At 39.5% G+C, this 22,676-nt stretch overlaps 1 protein-coding gene and 1 long non-coding RNA gene across 5 annotated transcripts in view; both read left to right on the top strand.

Moving 5' to 3' along the window:
* The window catches only part of LOC144075293 (forkhead box protein P1-B-like), a 95,738-nt gene extending 85,943 nt beyond the window's left edge, over window positions 1–9,795 (top strand). For 2 of the 4 annotated variants that reach the window (XM_077602171.1, XM_077602170.1), the window contains exons 14-18: window positions 783–884; window positions 2,527–2,696; window positions 3,045–3,114; window positions 3,309–3,475; window positions 6,053–9,795. In XM_077602171.1, the coding sequence (XP_077458297.1) occupies window positions 783–884; window positions 2,527–2,696; window positions 3,045–3,114; window positions 3,309–3,475; window positions 6,053–6,197 (654 nt within the window). In that variant the 3' untranslated portion in view covers window positions 6,198–9,795. Of the gene's footprint in view, window positions 1–782; window positions 885–2,117; window positions 2,240–2,526; window positions 2,697–3,044; window positions 3,115–3,308; window positions 3,476–6,052 lie in introns of all 4 variants that reach the window. The other 2 variants (XM_077602173.1, XM_077602172.1) reach the window with 1 other exon arrangement.
* A 1,492-nt stretch (window positions 9,796–11,287) lies between these two features.
* Window positions 11,288–20,872, top strand: LOC144076000 (uncharacterized). Its single transcript, XR_013300696.1, has 3 exons — window positions 11,288–11,526; window positions 17,838–17,950; window positions 20,150–20,872. It is a non-coding gene; the product is annotated as an uncharacterized LOC144076000 (long non-coding RNA).
* The last annotated feature ends 1,804 nt before the right edge of the window (window positions 20,873–22,676 follow it).

A 22,676-nucleotide genomic window follows, 5' to 3' on the forward strand; every position in this document is an offset into this window, starting at 1 on the left:
GGAAAGTACATCATGAGTGCCGACTTTCTGTTTTAGGATCAAATTAAAATGAAGAGTATGGATGTATATTAAATTTCCTGATTTTCGTAACAAGGAGAATGGTTCATTACCAGTCAAAATGTTTATGAAATGCCAGAAACAAACATTTGTGCTATTTGGCAAAAAAAAGTTTTTCCAAGTCAAAATTTAAACTGCATTTAAAATATAACACTTATATCCTTTCAGCATGCACACAATCCGTTTTCATGAAAATGGCGTTTTATGCCTACTATTTGGAGTTTTCTTTCTTCTTAAATTTGATTGAATTTAGACAGAAACTGATTACACTCATTCTCAAATGATTGGATGCATATGAGAGTAAAAAAACACGCGGATGAAAATTTCATTTGATTCACAATTCAGTGATCTTAAGCAAATTCATTTCACAGCACAGTAGAGATGAACCTGTTTTAAGAATGCTAGTCAATTATTGCTTAGTCCCAGTAATCTTGGATCTCAGGAATTAATCTGAACTGGACATAATTGCTGCCCTGTAATCTGCCTGAGAAATGTTTTTGCCTACCCTTCCTACAAAAGTAAATGTATTCAAATCTGCTGTGTGTGAATGAAAAGTGCAGAGGGCTGACTTAAACAGAAAGTACGCTTTGCGCAGTCTGTTCTGTTGCCTGTTTTTCTTCTGAGGACGCGCACACACAAAAGCTGGCTGCTTCACGTAATTTATTTATCGCTTTCCAAAGAAACAACATTTGAAATATTTGTTTCTGTCACTGTTCTTCATCCAGGCGATCCTCGAATCTCCAGAAAAGCAGCTAACACTAAATGAAATCTACAACTGGTTCACACGAATGTTTGCATATTTTAGACGCAACGCAGCAACGTGGAAGGTAATTTGTCGTTCATCAGTTTGCTTATTCAACCTGCACTTGATACAGTTCAACAATTAAATAATGTAATGTTCTTTTCCAAATCATTATTTTGTTTTCCAATTGCATGGTAATAACCTTCTTATGCTGTTGGAACGAACCATAAGCAATTTCGAAGTAATTTGTCAGGATGTTCTGTTGGTGGGTGGCTTCAATCCACTTTCTACCAAACTGAAAATGAGCTCACAAATGCACAATCCAAAACAAAACAACTTAATAACGATGACAGAGAAAGCAAAATATGAGTGGAAAAGGCAAATTAAGAACTGAGAGCCTCTTCTAAGATCTAGGTGATCAGTCACATGTGGCTGGATCTGACTTAAACACCCCTCTTGTTCTCTCTCTCTCTCTCGCTCTCTCTGTCTCTCTCTCTCTCTTTCTGTCTCTCTCTCTCTTTCTGTCTCTCTCTCTTTCTGTCTCTCTCTCTTTCTGTCTCTCTCTCGCACTCTCGCTCTCTCTCGCTCTCTCTCGCTCTCTCTGTCTCTCGCTCTCTCTCTCGCACTCTCGCTCTCTCTCTCGCACTCTCGCTCTCTCTGTCTCTCGCTCTCTCTGTCTCTCGCTCTCTCTCTCTGTCTCTCGCTCTCTCTCTCTGTCTCTCGCTCTCTCTCTCTCTGTCTCTCGCTCTCTCTCTCTCTGTCTCTCGCTCTCTCTCTCTGTCTCTCGCTCTCTCTCTCTCGCTCTCTCTCTCTGTCTCTGTCTCTCGCTCTCTCTGGCTCTCGCTCTCTCTGGCTCTCTCTCTCTCTCTGGCTCTCTCTCTCTCGCTCTCTGGCTCTCTGGCTCTCTCTTTCTCTGAGTCCATTTTTTTATCGCATTTACTTTTTGCATTATCTGTCATGCCTAATATTTGCAACAATTTTTCTTGATTTCTGTATTACTTTTTTAATTCTGATAATTCCCACAGATTTTGGTGTGTGTGACAATTGTAGAAAAGTCTGCTGTAGATCCAAACATCTCTCTTTTTTATTAATTTTCTTAATCTTATTGTTTTCCATTAAGACGGCCTTGACGTTGACATTGATTGTCATGAATCACAAACATATTTATGCCCTATTCTTCATATTGTAGTTTAATTTTTCCTCCATTACTTTGATGCCCAGTATTATTGAAAATATACTAACTATATACAGTATCATTTTTTTCTATTGAAATGTTTGCTGATAGATTTTTTTCTCTTTGTTTTTACACCAACTGCAGAATGCAGTCCGGCATAATCTTAGTCTACACAAGTGTTTTGTGCGAGTAGAAAACGTAAAAGGGGCTGTGTGGACAGTGGACGAAATAGAGTTCCAAAAGAGACGGCCTCAAAAGATCAGTGGGTAGGTTTGCTCATTTGAGTTGACTTGATGGGAAGAGGCTGCTGCTGCTGCTCCATCTCATTGTCTGTGTGCCATATCGTCCAAAGTCCCTGCTTGCTTTGGCGTGCCCCCTTACATGCACTCAAAAATCTTTTGGTGATGCCCATAACTCACAAAGGCTTTGGCTTATTTTCATTGTGATCCTCACCCTCTCCCCTCCTCCCTGTCTCTGTGTGTATGTATGTCTGTCCATGGTCTGTCTCGTCACACACTGCATCTGGCTGTCCCCCGCTGGTTCGCTTTCCCAGGGTGCCATTCGCACCAACCTTTCCCTGCATAAGTGCTTTGCGAGAGTAGAGGATGAGTTTGGGTCCTATTGGACCGTTGATGATGAGGAGTTTAAGCGCGGCCGACACATACAACGTGGCCGCCCTCGGAAACACGCCGTTGACGAGAACTTTGACGAGCTGCTTGTACAGTAAGCAATTTCGCCTGTCCGTCTGCAAACACCAAAGCCAAAGCCCTGTACACCCGCCCGCCACCTTCATCCATGCATGCTCCTCCATCAGTGTTGCTATGATGCATTAATCTATAATGCCTTTTGTCTTCAGCTTATTGTCACTTCCCAAGCACTTGAGTGTGTTGAAAGATACTTTGTCCTACTGTAAAGCTTTAATATTGTTATTAGTAAAGCGCTAAATGTCTTTTGCCCCTATGCCAAGTGGATTGATTTTTTATTAGTAAATGTGATACTGCATCTCAGAAATGCATGCAAGGTGAGAAGAAGAAGAACCCGGTGTCTATAATTACATTTTATTGTTTGTAGGAGTCCTGCATTGGTGAAGAATATTCAAACAAGCTTGGGATATGGACCGACACTCTCTGCTGCATTCCAGGTAAAAATTGTAAGATGCCTGTGGGAAGTAATGTAAATTAAAAGAATAATAATAACACATCCTTCTTTACTTATTGTTGTCAGTCACCAAAAGTCGTGGGTGTATTTATATAAAAAGAGTCACTGGCAACTGTGTATGTGTTGACATCTTTCTTCCAGTCCACATTTAAAGCTCCCGGTCTGCCTGTATTTCAGGCTTCAATGGCAGAGAACAACATACCTCTATACACGACTGCTTCCATTGGAAGTCCCACCCTCAACTCCTTGGCAAACGCCATCCGTGAAGAGATGAATGGAGCATTGGACCACGGAAACAGCAACGGCAGTGACAGCAGCCCAGGACGCTCGCCACTGTCAGCTATGTGAGTGGCATACATGCACATATACTATCTCTTCAGAAGATTTCGTTGCAAATATAAAAATGGATTACCTATTCCATTCCGGCCTTTTTTTTTAATAAAGTTTGAATAAAAACTCACACACCAGTATGTAAGGTGATAAAAAAATAATGAATTTCTATGAGAACAAGAAATGGAGGAATTATACTGATGTGGGTGGGGTCTAATCCTATTTTGTGGTAGGCCTACCAATAGAAAGGGAAACATCGCAGCACTTTTGACAAGTTTCTGTCTGTAGATCAGCAAGGCAAAGCCTGCTGTTATTTTAACAAAGAGTTTATAAACTATTGTTTTGGTATCTTTAAGAAAAATCTGAATTGTATAAACCCTTCCCAAATTATAGAGCCCAAAGTGTTGACTGTTGGCTCAGACATGAAGTGAAACATGAGCTCGAACACATTAAACGGTGCGGAGGAGCTCCCCAAAGAAAAACAGCACGAAAGCAAAATTAGTCTGGAGGACATCATTCAAAGTTCTTGTGTTGGAAAGTTGTGGTTGGCATGCAAACCGCAGTTCCCTATTCACTTGTTGAGTAGGAGTGTCTGCAAAGTTGTTTGAAGCTTAAAATAATACCGTGCAATGCATGCTTTCCAGATGTGAGGGCAAACTGCTCGTGTGCTCGGCGGGGAGACTCGAGGATGGCCTCCCCAAAATTGTGCCTGCAAAAAAAAAAAAAACGTGTAGCAACAAAGCTCAGGGCCAGCCAGAGGAAAATGCCATCTCTTATCACTGAGAACATACTGTAGCTGTGAGCATGGCTGCGGAACAGGAAAGGCAGAGACAGGATGGGTGTGCTGGCCTAAAGGCAGCCTGCTTCTCCATTCTGCTCCTCTGCGTCTAGCTCTAGGCTCATCTCTGTCTTTTTTCCATAATTAAGTGTATATGCTTTGAGCCAGGACAAAACTAGTTTAATGGTTTCTTGTTTTTACGTTATTTGGAAGATTTCTTGTTGGCTCTACTTGGTTTGGCATCATCTTTAGTGCTTTTTAAGAAGCTCTTTTTTGAACAAACATGTGGGAATAATTTTTCGGACAATTACAATATCCCTGCATTTTGAAAGCCTAGACCCCTTGTCACTGTCCTTTTTTCCCCTCAATTTATTTTGCGCAGTATACGTCACTGATGATTGATCATTTTGAACACAAATGCACATAGGGTCAATATACTGTAACTGGATGTGTTTTTGTATTTAATTTATTAATAAGAATATTGATGGTAAAAATGGAAACAAGTACAACATAAATTCCTAGGCAGAGGCCATAAATGTTCGTTTTTATGGCTTTGTTCTTTATTTTGCTTAATATGTCGAAAATCAAACCATGAAATATAACCGAAGCATGTTTCTTAACTAGCCAAATGAGCATCAGGTATCCAGAGAAGGCTAATTATAAGCAAAGTGTTGAATCAGCATGCTGTTCAATAGCCTAGTAATAACAATTTCATGTCTGCCTCGCAGCCATAGACTCGTGCCCAAGGCAAAAGCACTTGTGGGGTTACTTTGATGTGAAAATGATAGAAAAGCTGACTTTACTTTTTACGCATTTTTTTTCTTCATCATTTATAACAAACTATGCCACCTCCTTAGCATGCAGTATGATTGTCTAAGTGCGACTGGATCAAATGTAGGCTTTGTTAATGAAGCATGTGCCAGTGAGTCCCCTGTCAGTGTGGTTAAATGAGCCCGATGTTCGTCGGTGACGCCGCCCTGCCTCCATAAGCGCAGCCAGGCACCACAGGTTAGCACGCGCGGCGAGTTCCCTGCAGCTGCCGCTAATGTTTTTTTTCTGCTTTCTGCCACAGCCCACCGTCTCCCCTCGCGCTTTCTTCCTGCTCTGTTTGTGTAATGAGAAATTTGGCACATTTCATCTCCTTAGTGGCTCTTTTGCCCAGACTGCGAGCTGGAGGGGGGGTGCTCTTGTTGTTACCTTGTTTACAAGTGACAGCGTTATTATTCTCATAAGGGCTGTGCTTCTTATCACAGAGTTATAGCGGGCACGCTGCTGCTTTTTCTTTTTTTTGCACGGCTTCCCTGCCAGCACTTTTCTTCCTTTATTGACACTTGCTTGAAAATGTGCATTAATTGTGGAGTTTAAAGCATGCGCTGTGGTGTCTGAAAGCTGTGTTTGCTTGAAGTTGATTAATGATAGAAGCCAGCTCGAGGTCATCCTCTGGAGACCCGTCTCGCAGGTTGTGCATGTTAACGAGCAGGAAGGAGGAACACACAGCGCACCGCTGATGCGCCGCCACCGGAAGGCTGACAACAGCAGCCCACTCACTTCACAGAGTCCATTCTCTCCCCTTTCCCGTCTCGTGTGGTTAATCTTCCTCATTTATCAATTCTAAGTGAATACCTTTTTCCGGGCTCCTTTGCGTGGAGCAGTGCCCACTTTGGAGTAGCTCAAAAGAAAGCTGGAATTATCATGGGTTCTCGTGCGGTCCCCAATGATGATGCCAGACATTTGTTTTTGTTCCCTTCTTTCGAGTCACTGGGAAAGGTTACGTTGAAAGCATATTTACATTTCCCAACCTCTGCTGTTCCAGGCATCACATCAGCGTCAAAGAAGAACCACTGGACCCTGAGGACCACGACGGACCTCTCTCCCTAGTTACGAATGTCAATCACAGTCCCGATTTTGACCATCACGGAGATTACGATGATGACCAGGTCCATGACGACATGCTGTGAAGGCAGCGTCATCTGGAAGACACACATTGAACAGTGTCAGACGCTGATGGCCAATGTTGCCAAGTATATTTTTAGTGCCATAACAACACATTGCAACACACAAAATACCCCACCAGTGGGTTTTTATTCCTCCCCGATCACATTTGAGTGAAGTCAAAACAACTTTTGATTTTTACTTTGTGGCGGAGGGATTCGATTGGTACGTTGCGGCAAACCCGCCTCACTGAAGATAGACCAGAGGGGGAAAGAGACCCTTGCTTATGCAGCCAGGATGGCGAACTACGATAGGGTTCCATCTGCACCCCTGAACACCCCCCCCTCTCATGCTGTATGCCCTCTCCCCACACTTTGCCCTTCTGAGGACACAAATATTGACAGAGACCAAGTGACTGACATGTCATTTAGAGGGATGTGCTTTCACTGCCTTCAACACTTTGCATCACAATGATTCCATTGACTGTGAGAGGGCCGTTTTTTGTTGCTTTTTTCAGTTGGGGGACTGTTATAGAGTATCAAGACAATGTCTTTCCATCAGTCAGTTTCGTTACTGCTGTTGTCTTTTTTTTAAATTTTTGTTTTCTCTAAACTCATCAGACCTCATGTCCGTGCTGTGGAGATTGTGTATGTTCTGCACTTGATGATGAATGTTTATGGTTTCCTCTAATATTGTCTTTTAAAAAAAACACACGCAAATATGAAGCAGAATGTCTGACATAGTGTATCATTTTTTTTATCATTTATTCTGCAAGAGAGAAAAAATGCAGCCCGACTATTCACCACCTCGGCACCCGTTTCACCCCCCCTCACCCCCTACATGAAATCATCCGGCAATGCAGGAATCCTGTGATGAAGGCTCTCTCCACGCATCAATGAAGTTTAATTTAAGACGCGAATGAATGACAGAGAAATTATACAGGTTATGATTTACCCCTGTGACATTACACTTTAAAGCAGCCTCTCACGGCCCAGCATGTTGAGCTGCACGCAACACAATTTCTGATCGCTTACGAGCGAGCGGCAAGAAGTTCATTGAGGAAAACGGAAAATGTCAGATGTGCGCCAGCAAGATAATAATTTAGACACATTCCTGAACATGGCTGCCATTGTTGATCAGATGTGCTGATTTCTCCACTCTGTAATTTCAGGTAGTCCAATTTAAAGATTAACTGGCATTGTCTGGATTTTGTTGTGCATCATGCACATGAGCTTTCATATTACAGCACCTGAAATGCTCGTTTTCTTTCGTGAGGCGAAATAGTCCAAGACTTTGCAATTTGCATTCCCCTTTCCTGGATGGGACCACCATGAGGAAGGTCTACAAACGTAATACAGCAGTTTCAGACAATAGTCTTATCTAAATGGTGACATAATTAAAAAAATCTACTAGATAGACCATAAATTCCAACTACTTTCAGTTTCTTTCTTATTTATTATTGGTGTCATTTTGAACTGTTTCAGATTTTTTGAACTTTTTGATTTTCTAAAAATTGCCACTACCAAAGACATACAGATACTACAAAATCTAAAAGCCTGCCACAAGCAAATATAGTTCTTCCAGTTTTGTCTCCCATTGATCTGTGAGATGCAATCAAACTGGGAAATGGAATAGAGGGAACAGCTCCTCTCACTGGTGTCAGTCAAACCAAAGGAGGTAACACAAAAAGGGCAACTACAGTGACCAAAAAGTGAACGGGAGGCTTTAACCAACCATTCTGACCAAATTAAGGAAATGTTTCGTCTTTGGCAGTAAGCAGAAAGGGGGCTCAGTCTATTCATGGGAAAAATATTAGGAATGGAAAGAAAATAAACAAAACTTTGTCAATACCAATCTGAAATGGGTTCTTTCATTCAATTGGACCATACAATGATGCTTTCGTTCATGTATCCATGTCTATCATTTTGAATGATTGTATGCCTGTTCATAGATGTTTTTATGTCTTGACTGGGTTCCCATGTACCCTAACATTGACTATGAGAGACTATGATTGTTTTAAATTTCTTTATGACTTTTTATATTAAAAACAGCACTCCTGTCAACAAATAAGCTGGGTACAAGGTACTTTGTGGGAGTTACTGTTATTGATGGCTAAATTTAATGCACATGACCCAAACAAAGCAAAATGCCAATTTGGAAGTTGCAAAAAAGAGTGTCTGTGAGAGAGTTAGTAGCAGTCTGAACAGGATCGTGAGACAGGGTCAGACTTGCCATCCGACCTCTAGTCTATGCTTAGTTTGCTTGTTATTAAAAAGGGGACTGACAGCACTGGACAGCGAGCATGCGTATTTTGACATTTCTAAAGATGGCAGCATGAGAAAACTGTACATCAAATCAACAAGCAATGAAGACAAAATTCCATTCCGTTGTTCTCTTGTCCTTCATTCATTGTGTCATCATGTGGAAACAAAATGGCAAAGGTTTTTCGAAAACTTTTCTTTGTTGTCAGTATTCCATCTTTTATTTGTTGGCACAAAGCACTCATCTAGTTGTGCCCATACTCGTATTCGTGTGTTATAAAGCAGATTTTAAGGGTCGAAAATGAAGGTTTTTCTGTTTTGATACAGTACAGAATTCACAGTTTGTCTCACTTTTACGCAAAAGAAAAAAATGGCTATTGTATTAACGTTGGGAAAATCTGCTTTATGTTGGGATTTCAAACTGCTGCACATGTGTTTAACCTAGTATAAAAAAATAAAATTTAAAAATCATCCAGGCCGATGTGGATTGCAGGTAGTTGGCAGTGAGGGAAATATCCCCCCATTTTGCATTTTCAACTGTAACATAGGAACAGACTTTTCTCTGCTATCATTGATTTAAGATTTTTGTACAGACATTTTCCCTTTTTCGTGTTTTTGATACTTCCTTGAAATAGTTCTACCACTGCCTTCTGTGGCCATGTGAAACTTTACTGCTCAAGAAAAGGCCACGCGGATGTACTTCCTCTTTAAAATAGAGATTTGTTGCATGTCAAAGTTCCGGCTCACAGAGAAGGGCCTAATGTTTGGAGTGGTCCGTAATAATATAAGGGTGTATCAAACTAATGATATTTTATATATGGAGTTAATAGGAAAAAGACAAATATGCAGTGCCAAGATGTAAAAACTATTGTTAAATACTGTCTCCTTTGTTTCTGTTTTATTTTTCAACAAAAATGATCAGTCATGCATCAAGTTGCGCCCCTGCTCAACCTTTTTTTGCTCAATTTAGGTATCATTTTAATTGGACTTGGGTATAAGTTTAGAGACTGCTTCTTTTGTCGTGTCACACTGAGCTAAGAAACCATTCTCCCACCGTCAACCATTCAACTCACTTTAATTGCCTTGGATTTTGACCTCTCTTACCATGTGCTTTTATGCAGATGTTGGGTTGGGGGAGCGCCAACCTGACAACCCAGAGAGAACGATTCCTCGTTTCTTTTATTTATTAGAGGATAAACTCGTTTCTTTTACTTTTTTTATGAGTAATATTTTTGCTCCTCTCTTCCATGAGTCATTTCACCCCATCATTCCTTGTCTTAACTGATGCAGACCACTCTGTTGTAGTCAGTGCCAACTACTGACATGAGCATTCTAAACATGCAATAAATTGCTGGTTGTTAAATTTGTTTCTTTTTGCTGTATCTTTTCTTCATCAACTTTCCAGCTTATAACCCCAATTAGAAGTTGTTCATCCCAGGAGCACTGTCTAGTACTATGAGAGAATGCCAGGAGTTAACATTAAAAAAAAGAAAACTACCACTCACACGCAAATAAAAATATGTAATACTTTTTGTATTTTAATTTATCTGGGGGACTCGAACTGCTTTTATGATCAAATGCAGCCTACAAAGCCTTTGTTTACAGTATTTCTTCGAAACTGGCAATGAGTGTCAGTCTTTATTTAAAGATACATACCATTAGCCCACATGGATGAATTTCAGTGGCTGGTCTACATCAGTTGAGTCAAAGGTTTTGAGATATATTCTCTACGACTGAAAGACCAAATGTCTCAAACCTTTTGATTGTGGTTGTATACAACAAACATTGATTTACCGAAAAAAAAAAGTCCTGAAATGAAAAATGTCAAAAAGCACTTTGGTAATATCTTGTATGTCTGATATCGAATAAAATTGGTTTAAGTATGTTCCACTTTGGGCCCCAAACATCAGGAACTGATTTGCAGAAACATGCATCCCCATTATTTCATGCTTTTGAAAATAGGACTAAAGGTTGGATTTAATTTTAAGGGCTTAAAGCCACCAATGCGCTTTTGGTTACAGAAGGACTAGAAATATAACTGTGGTGCCACAAGGGTTTAAGTTTGCCATTATTTTTTTGTCTCAGAACAATTTAATACCGACTTGTGTTTGTCATAACGACTCACAATCTCAGCTTCAACATTAAATTATATCATCATTAAAAACAGACAGTTAAACTGTCTTTTCCCAATAGCAATTTAGGTAACTGCATTTGATAAGTTGTAAATTGTCTCTGCATAAAATGTGTAGGAATAATAGCAAGTGCTTTTTGGTGAGAGCTATTGCTGATGACCAAGACTTGTGTTTTTATGACCAAGGCGCAGGTCACGCTAGCTGCTAAACAGGAGGCAAAGATCAAGTATAAGCACTTTTAATCTTGTGAAACAAGCAATTACAAATACTTGCATTGATTTGTTAAAAAGCTTTAGCTGACATAAATTGTTTCTTGCTTAGCTTCCAGCTGGAACACATAAATGTCAAAGGATTATTAATTAAGGCTTTTGAGCAAGAAGATTTAATGGAAAAAATATAAAATCCCAAGTAACCTTGCCGTAGGCACTATGTCACAGTGCATGCAGCACTATTGTATATCCATCTTGTTACCATGACAATTACCAACAATCACCCTTTGTACCTCCTAAAACTTGAAACAAGCAAAAAATACTAACATTCATTTAAAAATGTAATAATGAAACAGCCTAAACCAGGGATGGTCAACTAGTCCACAAAGGGCCATAGTGGATGTGGGTTTTCATTCCCACCCATAAAAAATAGCCCTTTTTTTTTAACCAATCCGGTGTCATACAAGTGCAATCAGTGGATTGCAGTCAGGTGCTTCTTGTTTTCTGCAGAAATCTCATACTGGTGTGCATTAAAGCAGCTATCTAACAGAGTTGGCTCTTAAAGGGAATATAAATGACTTTTAGGGTTGTTGTTGTTTTTTTCTTTCTTTTTTTAGGTTGCTGGTCGACAGCTGTATCAAGTGTCTCCAGTTTAAATATGGTAGCAGTCACCCATTCAAAGATCAGTAATGGGAGAAATAAAATAATCCAGTTGAAGACAAACAAAAAGAATTCATCATAAATTGTGTCATGGTGAGTACACTTTTAACCATTTTAATATTCTTTTCTTTGCAGTTTATATGCCAGTCAAATATCTTAAAATCAGTGTGTTGTACAAATTGGTAAGGGAGAGCTGATCTCAACTTTTTGATAGAGAGGCAATCTTGGACTCAATTATCTCAACATTTTAGTTAAAGTATCTTAAAAGTGTCAAATCTAAATCTCACCCTCATGTGCAAAATGGCCACCAAAACCTGACCCACTACAACTTGTCTTTGAAATACATATATGTATAGTGTGCTTTATCTTTTTCAATGATTACTGTGCTATTCACGTGGTTCAGGAATTCTATATTCCTTAAATCATTCACAGCCATTGCCTGCAGAAGATTCATTTTAATTGGGAGGGTTGCCTGCTAGGTAATATCAGCTTTACAGGACTCTATCCATTTCACCATAAAAGGTACACATCTGTCCATTTTATATATGCAACATAAAAGTCAAGCAATTAACCATTATGTTTTCATTGTCTGAATTTCCACCATGCCTATTTTGACTCATCTCAGCTGTAGAAATGTAAATTACCGCTGGCATTCAGTTTCCCCACGGAAGCCGTTTACCTCCTAATATTCTTCTTTTTCACTGACTATGGTGGGAGAGAAGAAAGCTAAATGCAAAATTCAAGCCATTTTCTTAATTTCTGTGACTCGTATGACATGGAAGGCTTTGTTTATTACATACCTGTCAACCTCTGCCGATAACTGCCCTTATAAATGATTATGATTCCCCTTACAAACCCCCAAAAAAACCTTACAAACACCGTACGACTCGTACGGTGTTTGTAAGTTTTTTGGGGGGTTTGTAAGGGGAATCATAATCATTTATAAGGGCAGTTATCGGCAGAGGTTGACAGGTATGTTATTAGTTCATTAGGTCAATGAGAGCTTTTGCCACCACCCGGCAGAACGTGATATCGTGGCTGAGCAAATAAAAAGTACATTTTCTAGCTATTAACACAATTTTAATAGAAACACAGTCTCCTAGCTTCACTCCAGCTGTGAATGCTGGCCAGGCCCCAACATTGTAGTGTGGCAATTAGCAGTCCTGCAGTGTTTGCTTTTCGTGGTTTGATGTAAAAATGTGTTTATTAAGATGGGCTGCGGGCACTGCTGTGCAATAGACCTGCATGTAATTAGATTCCAATTATTTGTCTGTCTCAGATATTGTAAACTGGTACTTAGCACATCAGTTAAATTGACACAGTGCACGGCTTGGTTTACTCTGTAATTAAAATGTGTTCTGTTAATTAGATGATGACCACTTTATTCCAGGGCTCTTGTGTTTGGGCTCCTCTGTGGCTCGCTGTTTGGATCATGAGTTGCCAGACGCTTCCCTAATCAGCCCTTGTTTTCTTTCAATTACCACCTGCTGTTCAAAAGGCATGCTTCGCTACCCCCGCCCATACACATGCAGACACGCCTAAACACACACGTACACATACATAGGAATACAACGGAGCCAACACAACGTTCAGTAATTCACAGCCAGCCAAATCTTTGTATTATTAGAAGGCACATGCAGGTCTGAAAGCAGGTTCAGGCAATTAAAAAAAGGAACAAAAAGAAGATGAAAGTATAAAGGTGCTTATCACATCAGTTAGCAGAGATGGTGTGTGTAAGCAGGGATAATTACCCTCATTGGGTAAATAAGCTTGACACTCATACTTCTCGCAAACAGTTGGCAGCAGTTGTTTCCAGTGATGACACCACAGCATCAAGATGACAGGCAAAGGGATTACAGTTAACCCACGCATCTTAAACACAATTCATTCCAGAGGGCTGTCTGGCTAGTTTGTTGTTATTCTAAATAAATGGAAGAGCGTTTGAAATAGCAGTTACTGGGCTGGGTGCCCTGAAGGTTCAAAAGGGCTGGGAAATTCCAATGAATGAACGCCAAACGTTTGGGTGGAGAATTTTGAGCTCCTATAGATGCATCTAAATATTTGTTTGCCATGAACAGAAAGGAATGGAAAACATTCAGTTAAAAAAAACTCAGCAGGTGTGGAAGTTTAACTTCATGACTTTGTTAATATATATATATTTGAGTAAAACGCATACTTTTATGTCAGATTTGACTCATTTCTTTGCACAGCCTATTAGAAATTGTCTGTCTTTTTGGAAGGCCACTTACAAGAGTGGAACATTCTAAAACCTCTTTCTGTATTTCATACCTGTCAACCTCTGCCGATAACTCCCCTTATAAATGATTATGATTCCCCTTACAAACCTTACAAACACCGTACGACTCGTACGGTGTTTGTAAGGTTTTTTGGGGGTTTGTAAGGGGAATCATAATCATTTATAAGGGCAGTTATCGGCAGAGGTTGACGGGTATGGTATTTAACTTCAGGATCGGTACTAACATTACAGGATTGAAGAATTATCCTATTTGCTGTTGTTTTTATTGGTGGGATTATTATATTAGATCTTATAAAACAATTTAAATGGGGTTGCTGTGACGAATAGTTGCTTACTGTTTGAGTGAATTTTATTTGTTTGGGTTTATTTATTTATTATTTTTTGTATTGCTGATATTCAGATTGCTCCCCTGTGTGACTCGTCTACACAAGTAGTGCCCTGTCAGCCCTGCACTCATGTACAAGAAGCCAGCATTAGTGTAAAATATGTTTGGCCTGAATATTTGATAAGATGCAAAACAACATGAATAATAACATCTCCATCCCGCACTTTATGTCATAGTGAATTAACATAGAGTAAACCTAACAGTTGATGTCAGTGGCGATCTGAACCACCAAGATAATGTGTCTTAAGTGAGTAAAGGAGGGCATATTTAAAAAAAAAAAAAAAAAAAACTGTTGATAGTATGTTTGTTTTTGTTGCTACAGAGCTCTTTTGAAGCAACTAAGGGAAGCTTAAAATTGTCTTCTTTACTGGTTGGTCTACCAGGGTTTTTCTTGACATTCTCACGGATGATAGACTCGGAAATGCTAATATACTCAGAGTGAGGTGCATTCAAAAATGCAATATGAGCCCATACTATGTTTCACTTGGGGACACATAGCCTTGTTGGAATATGGTAAAAAAAACTCCCTCGCAAAAAAATTAGGGAGTCAGTTTGAGTTTCTAAATGGACCCAAAGCAAAATAAAAGCAGTAACTGAGATTGATCCTCACCCCAAAATGGCTATGGTTGCTTAGTGCGAAACAGTGATGCTGTGGGGATGAAAGGGATGAATGAAACGTTGCAACATCAGCCAATCTTATTCTTTGCTCTTTGTTTTTTTTATACATCTTATAATTCTACAGTTATAGTTAATGAATTGGGGTTCCATTTTATTAGCACCATTGAATTGTCAGCCCATCAAAATCCATAAACTATCCAGATACATTGGTGTAAGCTGCAGGGTTCAAAGCATTTGAAACAAAAATGTGGTAGTAGTTTGGAAATTAATGTTTGATTAGCTTTAATTGGCAACATTTTCTTCTCTAAACCATAAATTATCTTTCAGTCCTCTGTGTTGAATGATTTTTCTTTAAAAGAGGGAAACAGCTGTCTGTCCTGAGCAGTGTTTACCTGCAGTGAAGCTTGATTAAGGAAGCTTATGCTTTTACACTGATGCCCCCTTAATCTATATGATTGGCATGCTAATTTTTCTGACGCTGCCATTCAAAACACAAACATGAAATGTTGGTTTTAGTACTGGGAGACCTGGAAGAGTGAATTTCAAGAGCTTATTCAAATATTTCATTAAAATGTAAATTTTCTACAAGGCCGTACATCTTGCTGTGCACAAGGCATGACTTGCCAAGTTATGAACTTATAACAGCATTTCTCTCTGATGTCAATTAACTGGTTGGCCAGGGGGATTGTAGAAAGTGCTTACCTTGTTTTATCGGCAAACAAAAAAAACAACAAATGAAATACATATATAGCAGAAACTTCAGGTATCTTAAAGTCTGGTGACAAAGGCTGTTGACGAGGTAGGTTATAAGTAACCAGCTGTTAATTGTGAAAGGCAGAAAAAGGGCAACTAGTCTTTTAGTAGGTAAAAGTAGTTTATGGCTATAGGTTTTCTCATCTGATTTTCTGAACTGCTTTATCCTCACTAGAGCCGTGGGGGTGCTGGAGCCTATCCCAGCTGACTTTGGGCGAGAGACAGGGGACACCCTGAATTGGTGGCTAGCCAATCGCAGGGCACAAGGAGACAAACAACCATTCATGCTCACACTTCTACCTAGGAGCAATCCTAGGTAGAACATACCATGCATGTTTTTGGAATGTGGGAGGAAAACGGAGTACCTGGAGAAAACCCACGCAGGCCCGAGCAGGGGAGAACAAGCAAACTCCACACAGGTGGACCGACCTGGATTTGAACCCAGGTCCCTGACTGTGAGGCCGACGCGCTAACCTCTCAGCTGCCGGGCTGCCAGGCTATAGGTTTTGTCTAAAAAATGAAAAAGTACTTGAGGTTCCAGGAAAAAAAATCATGAAATGGGTCTAGGATACTTTTCCAGGAAATTACCAGCCAGACCAAAACAGAATAGTAATTTTAAAAAATGCAAGCAAAATTAGACCTAATTTTTGGCCTTAAAAACGTTGTTTTCAGAGGTTTAGAGAGAAGTCTTTATCCATTACAATTTCTCAGAGAATATTCATCAAATAATTACTTGTTGTGCAAAATGGTCATTTCAATAATGTGCATATATTTTTAATTCTTTTATAAGTTTCCCCAAAGCATTTTTTATTTCAGATGGATTTTTATTTGAGTCAGTACACAAAAGGTTTTTGATCAGGGGTGTGTAAACTTTTCATATCTAAACTCCCTCCCCCACCTTAGTGAATATATTACGGTATTGTTCGGACTATAAGGCGTAACGGATTACAACACACAACCACCTCATCACTTTTACACAAGCAGGCAATGTGAAGGCATCAATGAACTTGCACTAAAACATGTCTTTGAACTGTGCAAAGACAAATATCCGTGCTAGCTTGAAGATTCAAATACTTCTATTTACTTTTGAGGTGATGTACTTGACAACATGCCCGTACACACAACAACCCCTCAAGGCTTTGTCAGCATGTCTGTCACCTATTTTTCATCTCGATGTTTGTGCTTGCCGACAGATAAATCAACGAATAAACACTTGTGTGTTGACTTTTTGGGTGTCTGTCTGGTGTGTGTTTGCACTTTCTTTGCTGTGATCAGCCATTACGAGTTGAGCGAGAAGAACCTGCAGTTATCTCATCACTCAAGGTTTTTTGCGCCATCATTTTATTTCTACAATTATCTTCTCCTTTTTAACATGGAGGGAAGAAGACAAAATGGTTGCAGGTGGTGACGAAAATAAGTGTCATCCATCATTATTTATTAGGCATGAATAAGATGCGCAAAAATGCAATTTAATCGCCCAGCAGACAATTATTTCCACATATTGATAAGATAATGCAGAAAGTGCCATGAATCCTAATATGATGTTTGCTTTTATTGGTGTAGGATACAACCCGAACAAATAATGTAATTGTATCAGGGAGGAAATATGATTTGCTCATGCTAACATTATAATACCAATCTGCTGCAGACATTGGTATCATATTATTTAACTAGTTGCAATTTGCATTAAATGATTCCATGTGGATTGCAATAAAGGATCATGGTTATGTTCAACTTCTCATTATAGCCATGTGAGATTCAAAAATACTACTAACTAATTTTGAGTCAAAGAAGGAAACTTCCACTGAGTTTTGCCAGGAATTTAATGCAATCTCCATCCCCTTTTGCCACGTTAAGGACAGAAGCTCTTGTGAGGATTGTTAGAAACAAAGTAGCCTTTTATTAAATGATAAACTGGTTCAATGATTTGCATATAGGTGTGGTGATGTAGCTTTTAAAAATGCTTGATGATTAACATTAATGAAGAGGTGGCTTGATGCAGCCACTGTCAGAACCACATCAGGCTACCTCTGTAACCTCTTACATGTTTGTGTGGGGGTGTGAGACGAATGACAGGGTCTGCCTGTGTACAATTAAAGCACAAGATTCTACGAGTGTCTTTGTGACATTATGAGAATGTTTTATTGATGTCTAATTATTTGTAGTCCAGCAGTGGGGTAAGTGTGATCCACTCAGAATACGCAGAAGTTTAATATTATTAAAACCTGTTTCATTATTTATACCGCAAACCTAATCCATCTCGGCAGAGAATATGCACATATTTTAGTGTCTCATTTGAATTTTTGCAACAAACACACACCTAGAAACCATTAGTAGGGCACAGTAATGACAATTTTAAATGGGCTGTTTTTTTTTCTTTTTTTTTTAAAGAACGAATGTCTTGCTGCCAGTACAAAAGAAAGATTGGGAAGAAGAAAAGACTTGCTGTTTATTCTGTTTGATTGTGAAGCACGGAGCATCCCACAGCTTGTCCCCGTCGAGAGGTGAGCAGAAAACACACTGTGAGAAGGCGTCATTTTTTATACCAGCGGCTAGAGGACTGTTTGCAAGTCATTACCGGTTTGTAAATGATATTTGTACCCATGTGACAGCTCCTTTTGAAATGTGTTTCCAAATAATGATACAAAATGAAACAAGAGGGCCCTCATGTTGTCATTATGCGTCATAAAGTATCTCAGATTGGTTCTAAAAGAAAAGGCAGGAACTCGATATTAATTTGGCAGAAATGATAAACATTTCATGATTCATCTGCTCTCATCTCAGCCAGACCCGTGACAATGATGACACATGCTGTGATGCCGGAATTCTTGGCATACAGTAATATTTTTTTTCATCATATGCAGAAAAAAGAAAATATCTTGGCCAAAGCCCATGTAGAACTAATACTAGTACTCACATTCCAAGGCAAGCGTTCTTTTTACCAGTTTTGGACATTCATAATAGATAATCTCTTGCCTTTATTTGCCTTTTTGGCCAAAGCTACAGACATTCCTGTGAGTAATCGCTAAAATGTGATCTGTGAATCTGGAAATTACCTTGACCTGAACCAGGACAAAAAAAACATTCTTAACATATAATTACCTAATGTAATTACAATTTTACACAATGAGCTTGATGGGGTTAAAGCATAGAGCATTTTTTTTGTTTCGGAACTGCCGAGAAATCCACCGTCCCTCAGCTTTCCCGTTTTGGCTCAGGACGCGGTGCATCTGCAGCCTCGACGTTGTTCTTATTGTGTTTGATGAAATGAACAAGCGGCTCAGAGCTCAATTGGCCCGCTCGGTGAATGCAAACAGCGCTTGTGGGTGCTTATCAGTGGACTACTGCCAATCTGTGCCAAGCGAAGCCTGCACCTTCCCTGGATACACCACTGGTCTTTGAAATTAAAGTTGACGCCTGTAATCCAGGCAAATGGTCCCTCTCTTCTCGCTTAGCAGCGGTTTAGTTTCACTCCAGCTGATGATAAAGCCTGACAGAAATACGGAGCACTATCTTCCTGCAGGGCTTGATAGGCTGTGCCAGTTTATCATGAAACAGCCCGCTAACCTTCTTGTGTGGCACAAACACGAGCGTTCCCGTACAAAAGACGCCACGCCGTATCCCTCCTGAATAATACCTTTCTAACCCCCCGCCATGGAAGAAATAAAATAAAATACAAAGTCATTTTATAAGCCTCCTAAAAGTGAGTCGATGTATAATACAGGAGGTTAAGCGCTAGTGATAGAGTGTATTCATGTAAATCCATCCGAGCACAACTGCAGGAAATTGACAGGGATCTACTGGGGCGCTTTGCCTGTAAAGGGTGGGATTTACATGCCTAACGAGGGCTTAAGCGCCCTCCCCCGAGTTTACCTGTTACTCTTTGGCCTCGCAGCACATGTCGGTATGGGCCAAGGGTGCACCGCTTATTCTTAATGCCTTTCATCCCCCCTTCATATCTGTCACTCTTAGAAATGAACTCATAAACTCCACCGAGGCTACTCGGTATCGCTAAATCGGTTTGGCTTGACGGCCCGTAAGGAGTTTTGTTTGTTTCCAGCTGTGAAGCCTTCAAAAGTGACTTAAGATCAGCTGCTAGCTTTCGTGTTTGGCAGTGTTCGACCAAGTGAGAGTAGACAGCGGTGCTTTATGGGTAATTAATATTAGATTTAACGCATTTGTTTCTCCTAAAGTAAAAAGTGCAGATCTTTTCCTTTTGAACAGGATGTGGCTTTGGGCAACTGTGGATAGTGGGCGAGGCTGGCGGCTAAACGCAGTCAATGGCTACCCCTCAAGGCATATTTTGCAGACTCCTTATGGCAATTTAGAGTTGGCAAAAAATGTTTTATTTCCCTTTTAATGTTAAATATAGTTAGTTGTGAACGTGCACCAGAAAGGAACTATAAAAGCAGCCCCGACAACAAAAATACGTCACCCTGCCAGTAATTAAAAAAGACAAATAACAGGTTCTGGTGCCACTTCTTTTAACGCCAATGCCCTATCGCGCAGGAACTGAGCGCGGATGCAAATTGTCCTTTTTCGCTTGGTGTGTTTTGTATTTTTTCCCCTTCTAAACAATGATTTTTCAAAACCGGAGCTGTCGCCAATAAAATTAATGGGAGTCTTGCTGAGTGCATACAGGAAGTGGCCTTTTTAAATAAACACATTGTTTCCAAACTAATCCACACCCCTATTGTTTACAGACGGAGAACTGGGCTGGGTACACATTGGTCTAGTCCAGACCGATTAGCCCCTCCATAACCCCCCCTACCTCACTTCTTTTGTCAAGGCCACTGCCTTACTAAACAGAGGAGGAAAAAGTACCGATAAAAGTGTCAACTAGGGAGTCTACTTTGAAGTTATTTCAGGTTGACATTAGAATCTTTCCAAAAATTTCTCTGAAAAAGCATGTTCAGTCCACCTAAAAACCTTATGAAAACTTGCAGTACGAAAAAGTTCACTCAACACAAAAAGGAGTCCTTATGGTTGTTTTCAAATCAGCCTAAGCATTATGCCATTTATGAAGACGGAGTTTGTCCATGTGACGTAGTAATGATTGCGTTAAGAGCTTTTTTTAACAAAGCAGCTTTATGAAAACCAAACACTTTTATATGAATGCACTTTCCATTTCAAGCCCAAATCTTGTTGGAAGATGCCATAGTTTCAAGTGCATATTTGATGATGTCACTGGAAATATTATTCAAGACAGAGCATCTGCCAAACCAGGCTATTTCGACAGGATTGGCAAAGTGAACATACCACCCTTCTGGGAAAATTTCATTCGGATTTGACCATTTCATTCTGATTGAGAGGTTTATTCATCGCATTTTCATGTGGTTTTGGCATTGGCTCGAATTTCAATCAGAGAACAAGACTCCGTGTAAATCTGGTAGGAGAAAACAATAAAAGAAAGCCTTTTGTGTTTATTGGCTAGCTTTTCATTTAACATAAGCACTTTTCCCACTCTGACATTTTTTTCTTTATAACTACATAAATCATTGAGATCAAGTATTGAATCGGTATCAACCCCATTTGGCATAAAACCCTTTTTTTTTTTGTTTTTACCAATCCGAGGAGCATGTACTGTGAGGGAAACACCATTCAAAGTGGCAGAAATCTATGTATAACATGAACTACTGAATTACATCTTTATTTCAGTTCTTTGTCTCTGAAACATGAAAAAAACATCCCACAATGCCAAAACCAACTAAACTCTGGTAAATATTAACTCCCTCTATTAGCATGCAGAGACCTTTTTGTAATGAATATACTTTCCATGATCAAATTATCATCCCTGAATTTAAAATATCTACCACCACTCTGTCAGGCACTCTCACTTATCACCTCCTGCATTGATTTTTGTTTCAAATACAACCGGTCACTTATACTTCCATTTACATAATGGCAGATGAGAAAAATTTGCGGGTTGGATTGTAATTCATAGCTCAGCTCTAAGTACTCGCCACCACTAATACTTCAGCTAGCTTCCTCACATTTACATTTCAATCAGTGATTATAGCCTCTTCTCCTCTTATCCGGGCTCAAAGTAAACACAGGACTCAACTATGTAGGACTAAAATGCATTTACTGGAATCTAGAGAGATCTGCATAAATATTGCGTGGAACATATTTGTTGCAGGTGTATCCTCTAATAGTTGGATGCTTTTTATGTACTAGCTATTGTGATTTTGCCGTGGGCCTCCCGTGTCCTGAAAATGTTCCAGGTGATTGTTTCCTTCTAATGGTATATGGCATGTTAACAACATCCGCTCTCTATTTGAAAACCCGTTGATAATGTGGTGGATTGACAACCAATTGTGTTAACCAACTGCTTCTGCAACTGGCTTGCAGTAGTATTTGTGAGTGGAAAATAAAACTGCATGATTCAGTCCACTTCGTGGAAGCTTTTTTACAATCCAGCTGCAGCGATTAAGTATACTGCGCAAAAAAAGTCAAAATGTGGAAAATGTCTGTCCTGTTTATTGCAGCAGTGAGACTTTACATATGTTGTTAATGTACTCGTCAATCAATAATAATAAAAAAAACATGTAGCACCGAAAATATACAAATTATTGGGACAAATAGCCAAATCAAGCGCACGTTAAAAAACATCTTTAATTTATCCCCCTGAGGTTTGCAGTATTTTAGAAACGAACAGAATAATAATTGCCTTTAATATCTCTCCAAGATGAGCTAAATACACACATAATACTGTTAAAAAAATAAACCCAAAATTATCCTGTAATCAAATTTAAATCCTAATTATGAAAAAAAAACCAAGGTGTTTGCTGTTGGTAAATAGAATAGTATATAGTAAGGCTTTTTTCTTTAAAAAATCGACGTAGTATAGTAAGGCTAAGAAAGTCGGAGAATAAATCTGACTTCTGATTCTTCTCCTAGTTATTGCTGTGGTCCAGTGGCAAAAATATTGGTTCAGAACTTGAGGTGGGAATCAGGAGTGAGTTCAATTCCACTCTTTGCAATTCTCAAATTGTTTATTGAGGTAATGAAAAGGATAGATATAACTTCCAACATATCATTTCAGAAGGCACTGTGGTCTAGTGGCAAAGACAATGGGTCAGAACTTCAGGTGGACTCAAGTTCAAATCAGGAGTGAGTTCAATTCCACTCTTTGCAATTCTCAAATTGTTTATTGAGGTAATGAAAAGGATGAATATAACTTCCAATCAAATCATTTCAGAAGTCACTGTGGTCTAGTGGCAAAGACAA

The sequence above is a fragment of the Stigmatopora argus genome, chromosome 6 (assembly GCF_051989625.1).
Source record: "Stigmatopora argus isolate UIUO_Sarg chromosome 6, RoL_Sarg_1.0, whole genome shotgun sequence".
Classification (NCBI taxonomy): domain Eukaryota; kingdom Metazoa; phylum Chordata; class Actinopteri; order Syngnathiformes; family Syngnathidae; genus Stigmatopora; species Stigmatopora argus.